Source organism: Antedon bifida, chromosome 7 (assembly GCF_963402885.1).
Source record: "Antedon bifida chromosome 7, ecAntBifi1.1, whole genome shotgun sequence".
In the NCBI taxonomy this organism is placed as follows: Eukaryota; Metazoa; Echinodermata; class Crinoidea; order Comatulida; family Antedonidae; genus Antedon; species Antedon bifida.
The window spans coordinates 4925164-4938785 of NC_136232.1; the positions used below are offsets into that span (position 1 = coordinate 4925164).

Genomic DNA, 13622 nt, shown 5'->3' on the forward strand with positions numbered 1-13622 from the left:
ACAATAATAATATTTTAATTTTTTTCTTGAGGCAAACCGGGTATAGGCCTAGAATGTTTCAAAATCGAAAAAGGAAACAAAGACTTAGGCCTACATGGATTATGAAAGCGGATGCAAAAGCGTAGGCCTACTAAATGTCAAATGTGTGCCCTAGATTCGCCACTGCTCCAAAACTATTGTCAATAACTACTGTGTAACAACGTACGCACACTTTAAATCTTCGATGTGATGCATTATTATTTGGATTTTTAAACTTCCGTAGTTGGAAATGGTTGAATTTTGTAACCTTGAATTAGAAATATTAATAATGACATTGGCAATATTAGCCAACACAATTATCTTTTAAGTTAAAGACGGAAGTTATGTGAATCTAGATCAGTATAACGATGTTAAATCTGCGTGAAATCAAACCTTGTTTGATGTTTGCAGCACTATACTGCGTCGTCGGTTCCCACTTGTGATTACGCAATAAACATTTTGCGTCGATACGTCGCTGCGTTGCGTTCTAGTGAGAACCAAGTTTAAGATACATTTAGGCTTAGCCTACTAGTATATTACAACACGAATACTTTGCCCTGTCAATGCTAATACAATACAACGAATATGTGTTTTTATTCGTGTGTTGACGATCAGTTAGTCATCTCAATCCATATAGCATTGCTTTTTGTTTCAGATATGCCAACATTTATAGGCCTATAATAATGTAGGCCCATCTTTTTATTATACATTGTCTGAGTAGATTCAACCCTTTTGGTGGTGGGTTTCTGTATTAAAGTATTCATTCTTGTTCATTTTGTTACAAAGCATTTTTACGATAGGGAACGGAAAGGGACTTTCCCTTATGTGGGCTCTGTTTTATTGTTACGTCGTGAAAAGAAATTATTTGCTTTTTACTACTTGAACTAGATACTACTATAACAACAACTCGTATACAACACATTGAGTCGAATAAAATATACAAATGTGATCATGAATAATACATGAGATTCGATTTTATTTCCTTATTTAATTTAAGACATATTCACTCCGATTTCGGTCTGCAATAACTTAATCGAAACTCTGTAATTCGTTTAAAAGATTACTTAAAGACAATCGTATCAAGACAATATTCAAACTAATCAATTCGTTCAGTAAGCAATGGCGTCAAATGAATATCGAGCAATACCCAAAGGTTGGTATATTTATTAATATACAACTAAACTTCTTGTAGACATATACGCTCTTTCCTTATTTTAGTAGGCCTACTTAAGACCATAGTATTTACAGAGCATAAGCGCAAATACTTGGTATGCGTACTTGAAACATCGCAGCCCTTTTTGCTGCATCGGCCTATACATTGTATTGTTTTTAAAAGGTCTATTTATTAGTTAAATAAGCGAATAGTAATCTGTGTGTAGATTTTTGTTGTGTTTTACATATACATTATAAGAGAGCGCATCACCTCCACATTGTAAGTCGCAGGCTTGTTTTAGTTTCTAAGTCTATTACCACTAATATTATGTGTCATTGGTGTCATGACTTTGTATGATGTATCGATTAAAATAACGTATCATTTTTCATTGTCCCTGTTCAATGACATGTTAATAGTTACTCACTTTGATCAAAATTGTGTTCGAAAAAAATTATTTACCTGAAAAATAGTAATTTAAAGCAAAAAAATATTCAAATTGGCGGCCAGGCAATGGATTTTTGGTTGAATTTACCCGTTTATCATTTTATAAGTGAAACATTATTTTTTCGGGATTCTTTTTGTGATTAACTTTTTCAAAATTAAAAAATGTCCTACTCAAAAGTCTGATTCATTATTTTCATCATTTTTTATGTTTTGGGGGACAATATATCTTTAAGCTTATTGCCACATAATTTTACTAATAACAAGTAGGCATAACGGATTTTTTAACTGTCGCTGTAGTGAGAATTAGGAATTACAGTAAACATGGGAAAGTAGGCCTATTTCTATGATTCAATTGTACGTGCACATCACAGTAATGTATACAATCATGGATTGATATCCAAATTGTCAATATGCAAGATAAGTATGCACATTATAAAACGTTTCTTTTTTATAATTTATGATTTTAGATGATTCGTTTCGGGCACCAGTAGGCCAGGTAAGATACTTTTATTATATATTAATCAGACTTATTATTATTTATTTTCAACAAAAATACGTGTCATTGGAAGAGACATAGGCCTATTACAAATAATAAATATTATTGGTACTCCGTGAAACTTCCAGGGTTCATCACCCACAGAACGTATACTGTAGCCTACTTATTCGGCTGCGTCAATTATTCGATTGAATCGCTAGGCCTACTCGATCAAATAGGCCTAACACCTGCGTTCTCCAACCGGATCACTTATTTGACTGGATCTTATAATTCGGTCTCCTGCGACACGTGTACTTATTTTCGAATGGATATTATTCGATCGACTGCGACGCGTACTTTTTTTTTTTACTTTTTAACTTATTCAGTATTCGACTTGAACTTATTCGACCTCCAGCGACACGTACTTATTCAGTATTCGAATGGATCTTATTTGATCGACTGCGACAAGTATAAATAGATCTTCATCTACGTGGACGTAGCTAATTCAACAACATTTTTTTTATTTGTCCGAAATCATAATTGCAGTCTCGTATTATTCCACTCAAGATCTTATTCGACTGGAGTGCTTATTCGGGGTACACTTCACACTTGTTCACACTTCCGTTTCGAAAAACGAAAGTTAAACGAAATTATGCCATTTCCTCCATGCTTTTACACGATGAATTTATCGTATTACCTTTATTGTTTTTTATTTTAAAACAAAACAGAAATTAATAATGCATTTAAGGTATTATATCTTAGATTTTACACAGCATGATAGGCCTATATATACAGAATACGTTAATTATTGGCAATAAAAGGTAGGTCTGTTGACAGTCCGAACCATCACATAATGAAATGTGCAGTTCTCTGAATGTTGTAAACTTAAGTACACAAACACCAAACATTTTAAGTCATATTTTGTGGTCACGAATGTATTCGACAACAAATATCCTTACAAATATCGCATTTACTAAACAGAAGACGTATTTTTAATTTAAGGAAGCTACGAAACAATTTAAAGTAAATGAAAAAAATTGTACAATTATCAACTTTACTGAAACCGAGACACAGTATAGGGCTTTTCTTGACAAAATGTATTTTTATTTGTATTTTAATTTTAAGAGAAGCTACCAAAACCAACCACCGATGTACACCACATACAATACTCAACCTGCTCCGGTGATTATCAGGACGACCAGGCCTAACAATTACCTCATTCCAGCCATACTCGTAACATTGTTTTGCTGTTGTCCATTTGGAACTATTGGTATTTGTTACAGTGTGGAAGTACGTTAATAATACAAACTCTTGGTTCTACAGTATAGGGCTTTTCTTGACAAAATATGATTTTTTATAATCTTAAATTGATTATTTTGTCTACAAAATGTTATTCTTTTGGAAAAAGTGTATTCTAATTTAATACAATTTTTTATTAATTTATTAACAAAATCAGTTTAAAACCACACAAATAAATTAATCCCAAGCGGCGCCTCGTAGTTATATATATTATTAGTAGGCCTATTATTTACCGGTATTTCAGATTCTTCTTTTGGTAAGAGGCGGATGTACTATTAATTGTAATTTGATACACACTTAATTGTTTCCAAACTGCATGGTATAGGACTAATGCTTGTTTGTTTTTAAAACTGAACCTGTATCACAGCCTATTATCTCGGACCTGGCATTCGACTATTATAGCTGTTTACGAATGTTTACTAATCGGTTTTTGGTTGAATATTTTCAGAGTTCTCAGGAGTTTGACAGAGGTGATGTGGAAGGCGCTGAAAGTTCTGCTAATATGGCAAAAAACTGGTCGATTGCCGGGCTTGTGTGTGGAATTTTGGCCATTATTGCTGCCGTCATCCTTTTAATATTTACAGTGTTGAGCACCAGTTCTTCCTATAATCCATACGGGCAAGAATAATTACTTGTCCAAGTCAACATTATATGGAAGTTACTCGTTTACATATGTATCATACTGATCCTTTCATATATTGAGATAATTATCAAAATTCACATTTATTAAGTCTGATTTTGTAATAACCTGTATTTGAAACAAACTTGTCGTATTCTATAACTTGTCGTATTCTGTAATAACCTATCATATTCTGTAATAACATGTCGTATTCTGTAATAACCTGTCTTATTCTGTAATAACATGTCGTATATTCTGTAATAACCTGTCGTATATTCTGTAATACCCTGTCGTATTCTGTAATAACCTGTCGTATTCTGTAATAACATGTCGTATTCTGTAATAACCTGTCGTATTCTGTAATACCCTGTCGTATTCTGTAATAACCTGTCTTATTCTGTAATAACATGTCGTATTCTGTAATAACTTTTCGTATTCTGTAATAACCTGTCGTATTCTGTAATTATAAGCTGTCGCATTCTGTAATTATAAGCTGTCGCATTCTGTAATTATAAGCTGTCGCATTCTGTAATTATAGCCTGTCGTATTCTGTAATAACTTGTCGTATCTAAAACAAACTTGTCGTATTTTGTAATAACCTGTCGTATTCTGTAATAACCTGTCGTATTCTGTAATAACCTGTCGTATTCTGTAATAACCTGTCGTATTCTGTAATTATAAGCTGTCGCATTCTGTAATAACTTGTCGTACTCTATAATAACTTGTCGTATTTTATAATATCCTGTCATATTTTGTAACAAATTTGTCGTATTTTATTTTTAAAAAACTTGTGGTATTTTGTAATAAATTACGTAGCCTTGCTAAACTGTATCAATTACAAATACCCTTGTTTAAATTAGAAACTTCAGAATTCTTCATTACTGTCGCTGGACCACGATTATGGAATGGACTTAATGACAAACTTATAAAATATATTATTGTGTTTCGGGCCAATGCTAAAAAATACTTTATATAATGATTAATCTGATGTCGTACTACTGTTTGTTTTTATTTTTATAAGCTGTCGTATTTTGTAATAAATTGGGCTGTCCTATGTTTTAATAAAGTCTGTCGTACGTATTTTGAAAACGTTCTAACTTACCTTGTTATGCCTGTTCTTTCAAAGAGTACTTGTGTTAAAAATATATTATTGTTTGATGTTAAGTTTTTTAAGTTATGATGTCAAGATCACATTCGTAACAGCTAATTTAAATAATTGATTTATGCTTCAAACATTTCTACCAAGAATTTCTATATCATTATTATGGTGGAATATTTAATATTTTATATTCATTACATTGGTCCAGGTGGATGGTTGGACCCAAACGTATTGTTGTATTGTATTAAAGTGTTTTGTACTAATTTGTTATTGCATTTTACGAGCTGAAAGGGATTCCACCTGATAGTGTACTGTTTATTTGCTTTACTATTATACAATCCATAGCCTAATATCATAACTACAGTACTGTATTAATGTTACGATACAGTAAACTTTATTCTTTAGATTGTAATTAGGTCGGTTGACAGTCCGAACCATCACATAATGAAATGTGCTAAATGTTGTAAACTTAAGTACACAAACATTTTAAGTCATATTTTGTGGTCACAAATATCACATTTACTAAACCGGAGACGTATTTTTATTTTAAGCACGCTACCAAACAATTTAAAGTAATTTTTTTTTAAATGGTACAATTATCAACTTTACTAAACCGAATGCTTTATTTGTCATTTAAGGGAAGCTACCAAAACCAACCACCGATGTACACCACATACAATACTCTACCTGCTCCGCCGGTTATTATCAGGACGACCAGGCCTAACAATTACCTCATTCCAGCCATACTCGTGGCACTGTGTTGCTGCTGTCCATTTGGAACTATTGGTATTTTTTACAGTGTGGACGTACGTTAACAATACAATAATAAATAATAACTAAATAATAATGAATACTCTTGGCAAACATTATGTTCTACTGTCCAGTATAGGGATTTTGTTGACAAAATGTATTTTTTAGTAGTATCTTAAATTCATTTTGTTTTTATTCAACAACGTCTTTATACACGATTACACAATCAGGTAATAGAAAAACCTGTTTTGCATTGTGGTCCTGTCTTGAATACAAAATAAATAGATGTGAAAAAAAAGTTTAGTTTGTCTACAACATGTTCCTCTGTTATCAAAAGTATATTCTAATTATATATATATTTTTTTACAACCATTGCTATATATTATTAGTAGGCCTATTTACCGGTATTTCAGATTCTTGTTTTGGCCAGAGGCTGATGTACTATTAATTGTAGTTTGATACACAATTAATTGTTTGATTAATTAATTAGTTTGATACACAATTTATTTTTTACAAACTAATTGTGTATAGGACTAATGCTTGTTTGTTTTCAAAACTGAACCTGTATCATAGCTTATGATTATTATTCTTTTTTAACTGTTTGTATATTACCAATGTTTAATAATCGGTTTTTGGTTAAATTTTTTCAGAGTTCACAGAAGTTTGACAGCGGAGACGTGGAAGGCGCTGAAAGTTCTGCCAATGTGGCAAAAAACTGGTCGATTGCCGGCCTTCTGTGTGGGCTTTTGGTCAGTGTTGCTGTCATCATTTTAGAATTTACAGTGTTGCGTGCCAGTACCAGTCCATACGGGCAAGAATAATTACTTTTTGCAAAATATTAAGAAAGGGGCAACCAATTCTTGGTCAATTCTGGTCATTTCGATACCCTATTACCTCTAGCCCCATCCCTATGGCTGTTTCAGTATACAAAGTCTCGGCGATTATAGTAGAGTATAGTCTAAGCTGTCAATATTCGTGCACGGTGCATACATACATATTGATTTCAGGATACAAGTATGTTTTCGATAGGCCTAATACGTACCACATCCTTTTCGGAAAGTGTTCAACCCAATTGTTGTATTTCAGATCCGTATTAAGTTAACTTTTAATCCTGGTAAACCGGACCTAATCTACCAAATCCTACTACAATTTAAAATAAATCTAAATGAACGTGCAAACATTTCTAAGCATTTGTTAAAAAGAAAGCTGTTAAGCTCTGTCTACACTATCAAACTTTACGTGACAAAAAATTGTGATGTGCCCAAATATGATAGTGATATGACATCATCATGTCCATATATGGCCACATCAAATTTTTTTGTCACATAAAGTTTGATAGTGTAGACAAGGCCTTACTCTTATTTGTACATAAGAATTAAAATAGAAGCACGACAGAGATACAACTGAAAGTTTTTTTTTGTCTGTTATGGGTTTCCCACTTTTACTTCATCATCGTTAACATTGTTTCTTTCATTATGATTTTTACCATTATTTATTTATTTATTTTATTTAACAACATACAGGATTATACACAACCAAGTAGAAATATACCAGTTTTGCATTGTGGTCCTGTCGACAAAAACGGATACAAATTTAAATACTTATACAATTACAATTAATAATAATAGCAACAAAAAATATAAACTGAAAGTTAAATGTTATGAAAAGAAATGAGATCTGTATCTAGCTTTAAAGGACATAATCGTGGGTGAATGTTTTATATCTGCTGGCAAGTCATTCCATATCTTTCCGCCTGCAACTTTAAAAGACGAATCCATTTTGCTACGGGTATAATGAGGTATAACAATATTTCAGTTGTCTACTCCACGCGTTGAATGGGTGTGTACATTCCCAATTATACATTATCTAATCTAATGCATTATAATTACAGTATTCGGTTTGTAACATGCTACAAAGCAATTTGCATGTATGTGTTACGTGTACCAATATAACATACATCTATACATACACCTTATACTAATTCATGATAACATATCTTTTCTTCATTGAAACTTAATCATGCAATTATCTAGTTTTGTTTTATTTTTATTTTTCAATTTATACATATTATAGATGATCACCAAGATTTAATTTTTTAAATATTTTTCTTTAATTTTTTTGTTATTTTTTTTTATTTATTAAAAAACAAACAAACCAATTTGCAGCAAATCTGCTGAATTACATGGTAAGGAACAATATACATTCAAGAGTAAAGTAATGGTCATCATTAAACAAAATTATTGCAATTACAAAAAATATGTAAATGTAAACACATAGAATGTAAACTGCATTCATAATACATACGATCACGGAAACATAACCCTTGAAATTCAACAAAAACTGTACAATATTACAAGACAAGAAAAGTGTGACTGCTTCCAAGCGCCACCAACAACCGTGATGGTTTTAAACTGTGATTAACGTATTTGTTTGCCATTCTACAGTTATTAACACATCTCATGATTCATATGATATTTTAAACAATGTATATATTACTAACATATGTATGTATATATATATAATATGAAAGTATTACAATTATACATGATTTTCTATCACATCACTATAACCCACAAGTCAGTCAATAATTTGCAAGTAAATCACCTATATCTTAAATATCTAAATATTGCATTGTAAATATTAATTTATACATCTTAACCTTTACACGTTTAATGCATTATATGAAAAGTTAATGATTGTGAATATTCATCTGGTCTGTAGTAATATTTTATCAGGCTGTAATGGTTTTTTTTCATAAAACCTTTTTTAAATAGTTCAAACAACGTTCGTCCGTTCCTCATCCTCATTTTACCACTCCGCTTGTGAAAGAAGTTGAGAAAGAAATTCTACTCCTAGGCCTATATAAATTTATAATTTCACTGACGAAAAATAAACTAGCTAATATCAAAATTCAGAAATGTATAAAAAAATTATTTTAGAAATGAACACAGTAAAAAATAAGCAAAAATATGTGACCATAACATATATGACAAACAATTTGATATACATTCAAATGATTCTTTAATGTAATTCGTTTTTGTTTTTTTTAATTTGAGGATAGACCAATACAAATTGTACGCAAGAAGGATGTTTAAACCAATTCAAAGGTGAAAAGTTTCAATGTCCGCAATTGCGGACATTAAATTGATCACATAACATGTCTGTGGAAGCATATTGTCTTAATTAAAGGTTACAGTGGAATTATACAAAAATTTCCCAACGAATTTTTCGTCAATTATCTCCCGGATGTATCAATGACTAATGAAATGTCCTTCTGAATGGCGGCTGAAAGTCCTGATGACAATTTATGAATAGGCATGTGCATTTTATTTTCTATTTTATTACTTTTACAGCACTAAGAGACAGATTATTAAATTCTATAAAAATTAGTGTTAGAACCGCGAATGCTATTGTATTCAATATCTCAGTCAGTCTGATTGGTTCATGTTCTGTTTGTATCGGTGTCCGTCAACAATAAACGCGTTAGCGTTGCACACATTAAACGATCCTGTGGATTACATGACTTCCTCCATAATGACGTAATCTCAACACACAAGACATTCTGATTGGTTTAAAAACTTTATCAGTATATGGGATATGGAGCAGCGGTTTTGATTGGTGGAATTAAGATTTATCTTATTATGTCGGTCATGTGGAGGTCTATAAAAGATCTCGGTACTGTGGCATAGTCCAATGCAAACTCAAATTTGATCTAATTCGTTCGATCTAGGAGGACTACTTTCAATCCAGGAGGGACTACATTATACTAGCAATGTCATCAGAAAAATATCAAGGTAGGATTATTAACATTTTTTTATAATTTTTACCGCGTTCTTATAAAAGAATTTTCATAAACATATCGTTTATTACATTACGACTTTTGATACATTATCGCATAGTCTCGCTTCAGCTTCTATAAATTGTTTTTTATTTAGAAAACACGTATTATAAAAACAAGAAAGGTAGTACTGTATAAAGTTAAAAGCATGTTAAAAGTCTGGTATTTACATATTTTGACTTGGCCGACATAGGCCTAACATTGCATCAGTGGCCGCGGCGTACACATCATTTAACAGCAGGCAGTTGTGCCTGTTTTGGGTTAAATTTAGACCTTCATTTTGTTGTTGTCAAGTTAGAAACTCTGGCTAGACCAAACAGGTTGTTGGCTCCCTAGCAACTTGAACGTCCCGTCGTGATCGGCTTGTGCATATTTTGAAGGAAGTTTAAATCAATATTCAGTAATATTTTCCCATTTTCCCCTCATTGTGTACTCAGTTATTGTTATCTGAAATCTGTTTACTTTAATATTTGGATAAAAACCAAAACTCATTCTTCAAAAATGTCAATAGAGTTTTATCTGTGTGCTATGTTTTTCTACATCAAATTCCTTTTTGAGATTCCTAGACATTTAGTTCTTTCATTTATTTTATTTGTCGTAAGGTTTCTGAAAAGAAGCTCAATTTAAATACATTTTAACAGGCGTCTCGATAAGACCGTTTCTCAAACAAATAACACATCCAATATTAATTTTTGATAACCTGGATAACATTTAAAAGTTTTACCCATAGTATGGTATGAATCTGTCCTGTACCGATTGTTAAGATTAAGGTTCAGATAAATTAAAACTATTTTTCCGTAATGCAGCTTTACAATTTTAGGTAGAATAAATGTTTAACATTTCAAAAGCAATCTATTATTCTCAATTTGAATGAGTCGGTCACAAACATGTACTGATGTTTATATAGGCTCTGATAAAGAAAATTGTAAAGCAGATATATTACTACCAGCAAATCACACGTTTTTGATTAAATATGCGTTTCAATCATTTTTACATTTTAGATCCTTCAGCTCAAACGAATCCCGGTTATCCGGCAGTCACGGTGAGTTACCTTATTTTATGTTTTAGAATATAATCCCACTTGAGTGACTTGATAGGCAGCCAAAAGTTTACTTGTTGCACTGCTCATATAAACTGAGTTACAATAGTGCAAGCCTGATGTTGCGAATAAAGTTCTCTCATATTATGAATATTTGAGGAACTTCATTCATAGTTTCAAAAACAGAATTAATGATAATTGAAATTAATTTTTTTAAACAAATGTCTGGAATGTTACTTTCAAAATTCAATCTTCATCGGCGCTGTTGCAATCATCCTCCAATTGCACTTCCATAGTGCAATAATCTTCCAATTGCACCTCCATGATGCGTAGTCTGTAATGTTACTGCAATTTATCCTTCATCAGCGCTGGTGTAATCATCCTCCAGGAGGATGATTGTGTAAAATCTTGTTAATTTTCTGGTTGATTTGTTTTACTTTGTTTGTTAGTTATTGTTTAACATGGATATGTACTATTTGAATTAAGGGAAATTTATCAATGAATTAGTAGGCCTATTTGATAATTACTATAAACTGAATCGTGCGTTAAGAGAGTTTGTGTTAAGTGTAAACTATATATTGTACAATAAATTGGAATTTCAGTTATGTTTGTTACATACCGTATAGTAAGAACCCCTCATCTGGGACACCCGTATTCAGAGGACATCCATAAGGGGACACTTTACCGTGAAACCACCGAGAAGCAATACATGTTTCAACCCCTGATCAACCTTATGTATTTATCAACTTTTCGCAAATGATTAATATAATATAATTTAAATCTAAATACATTTACAGCTGGATGTTTTCCATCTCAGTCTAGGCCTACTACACGTTTGTCTGTCAACTTAAGTACCGTAAACATTTTAATCTTATTTATTTTTTTTATAGAATCCTCCTCCTGCCTACCACCCATCACAAGGTTATCCAGCAGGACAAGTAAGTTACTTAAATACATTTTCAGAAAAAGCATATGTTGACATTAATAATTATATTCCATATTTCTCACAGTAAGCCTCCAACTCTGCCATCGTCTAGTTGTTGTTTTTGTTGTTGATATTTTAATACGCATCCAACAGCGAGCAGTTCGCCAATTATAGGATGGATAATCCAAGGATGAGTGAAATTACACTCTTTCCTATCAACCAGAGGACCATTTAACGGGTTATCCTCTGCTATGTCATATTCTGTTTATTTTAAAGATGAATTGAGTTCATTTTGGTGTTATTGTTTTTTGTTGTTCTATATGACATAGCAATACAAATTACAAACAAACAGTAACAAGTTCGCCAATTACAGGATGGATAAACTATTTTATAATTCATCGTGCTTACCTCACTTGAAACGTAGGGGGTTGGAAGAACTAGGTCAGGATTGAACCCGGGACCTTGGGATTGGAAGGCAAGCACGATAACCACCAAGCTACTGCTCCACTTTCATCAAGACCAACAGAAAAAAACACCTTATCGCTCTATAATTACATATTACTTTCATGTTTTCAGCCTGCCTACCCACCACAACCCCAACCTGCAGGTTACACCGCCTACAATGTCCAGCCCGTTCCAGTGACCACAATAACGACCATAAGGACCAGGCCTAACAATTACCTCATTTCAGCTATACTTGTGACTTTATGCTGCTGTTGTCCTTTTGGACTTATCGGAATTATCTACAGTGTAGATGTAAGTTTATCATGTTCTCCCTTAAACTTAAACTAACTTTAAAATACTCAATAATACAATTAATTCTTGTCTAAAAAATATAATATAATCCTAGGTCGTTTCCATTTTTTGTTTAAACTCAGTATTGTTTTTAACTTTTCCCCATACGACAGAAAAGACTATATTGTTGTTTTACTATATTTTGTCGGTGAAAAATGATCATAATATTGTATATTCCGGGCGTCCAATACGTCGGGAAAATTCTTGAGCCAGCACTATGTACGTGTATGCACTGCTCCTGGTTTTAAAATTATGACGTTATAAAAAAATGACGTGGTATATAAAAACAGTTATATTTTAGGTAGAAATAAAGGTTTTACGAATATTTTGAGTTATGTTTCAACATGTCGATTGTTTTTCAGAGTACGAGTAAGTTTGACAGTGGTGATGATGCAGGCGCCGCAAGCTCGGCTCGAACAGCCAAAAGTTGGACTATTGCTGGGCTGGTGTGTGGTATTATATTTATCACTATCTACGTCATATTGACAATTATCGGCGCGTCCAGCACTAGTTCATATTCGTCTTCTTACTAGCCGAAAAGGAAAAGACAATACGACATATTGAAGATCCATATATATATACCCAGCGCAAATTATAGAAACCGTTTGTTATATTATTATTGATCTGTGGACCGTTCGGTTTGATTTGTGGGTGAGGAGCCTCGGTACTTTTTAGTGCCTGGACAACACCTCTGTCTCATTCTTTAACTTGTCTTCAAACTGTATGTAAAATTAAAAACGTTTGCAATATATTTACCACCTCATTGCCGATAGTTGGTAGGAAATTAGACAGAATCCTCCCTCTGGGTGCCTGTCTAGTCAATCTATTTTTCTTTCCACCTTATAGCCTAAATGTACTAACTTGTTCCGTTTCACGGCGCAGTTAGTTCAATTCCTATGATTTCCATTATTTAACAAAACCGTCATTCGTTCTGTGAAACGGAACAATATTGTGTGTATTACTCCATGGCATGGCTGTGGTTCACGCTTTTGTCTCCATGACCCTGTCATGGAGACATAGGTTTCTGTTATTGTTTTGTATTATTGTATATATATTTTTTATTTTCACCTTTATTATGTATCAATGTAATTTAAGACTTTTTATTGCATGATTAATTAATGTTTAGAGATTAATAAAGTGAGAAATGAATAAAAATGTGTTTATTTTA

The 13622-nt window shown here is 32.4% G+C and overlaps 2 protein-coding genes across 3 annotated transcripts; both read left to right on the plus strand.

The window, feature by feature from the left end:
• Positions 1-996: 996 nt before the first annotated feature.
• Positions 997-7266, plus strand: LOC144848589 (proline-rich transmembrane protein 2-like). Of its 2 annotated transcripts, none has more exons than XM_078705392.1 (4): positions 997-1171; positions 2083-2111; positions 5746-5913; positions 6508-7266. In XM_078705392.1, exons 1-4 carry the CDS (start codon positions 1138-1140, stop codon positions 6676-6678), a joined length of 402 nt encoding a protein of 133 aa, XP_078561518.1. In that variant the 5' UTR covers positions 997-1137; the 3' UTR covers positions 6679-7266. The 2 variants fall into 2 exon arrangements, with proteins under 2 accessions (XP_078561518.1, XP_078561516.1); XM_078705390.1 differs by lacking the exons at positions 5746-5913; positions 6508-7266 and adding exons at positions 3216-3380; positions 3838-5733.
• Positions 7267-9539: 2273 nt separating this feature from the next.
• On the plus strand, positions 9540-13609 carry LOC144848185 (uncharacterized). Its single transcript, XM_078704896.1, has 5 exons — positions 9540-9651; positions 10697-10737; positions 11625-11672; positions 12236-12415; positions 12817-13609. The coding sequence occupies exons 1-5, from the start codon at positions 9630-9632 to the stop codon at positions 12985-12987; spliced, it is 462 nt and encodes a 153-aa protein (XP_078561022.1). The 5' UTR covers positions 9540-9629; the 3' UTR covers positions 12988-13609.
• Positions 13610-13622: the final 13 nt, after the last annotated feature.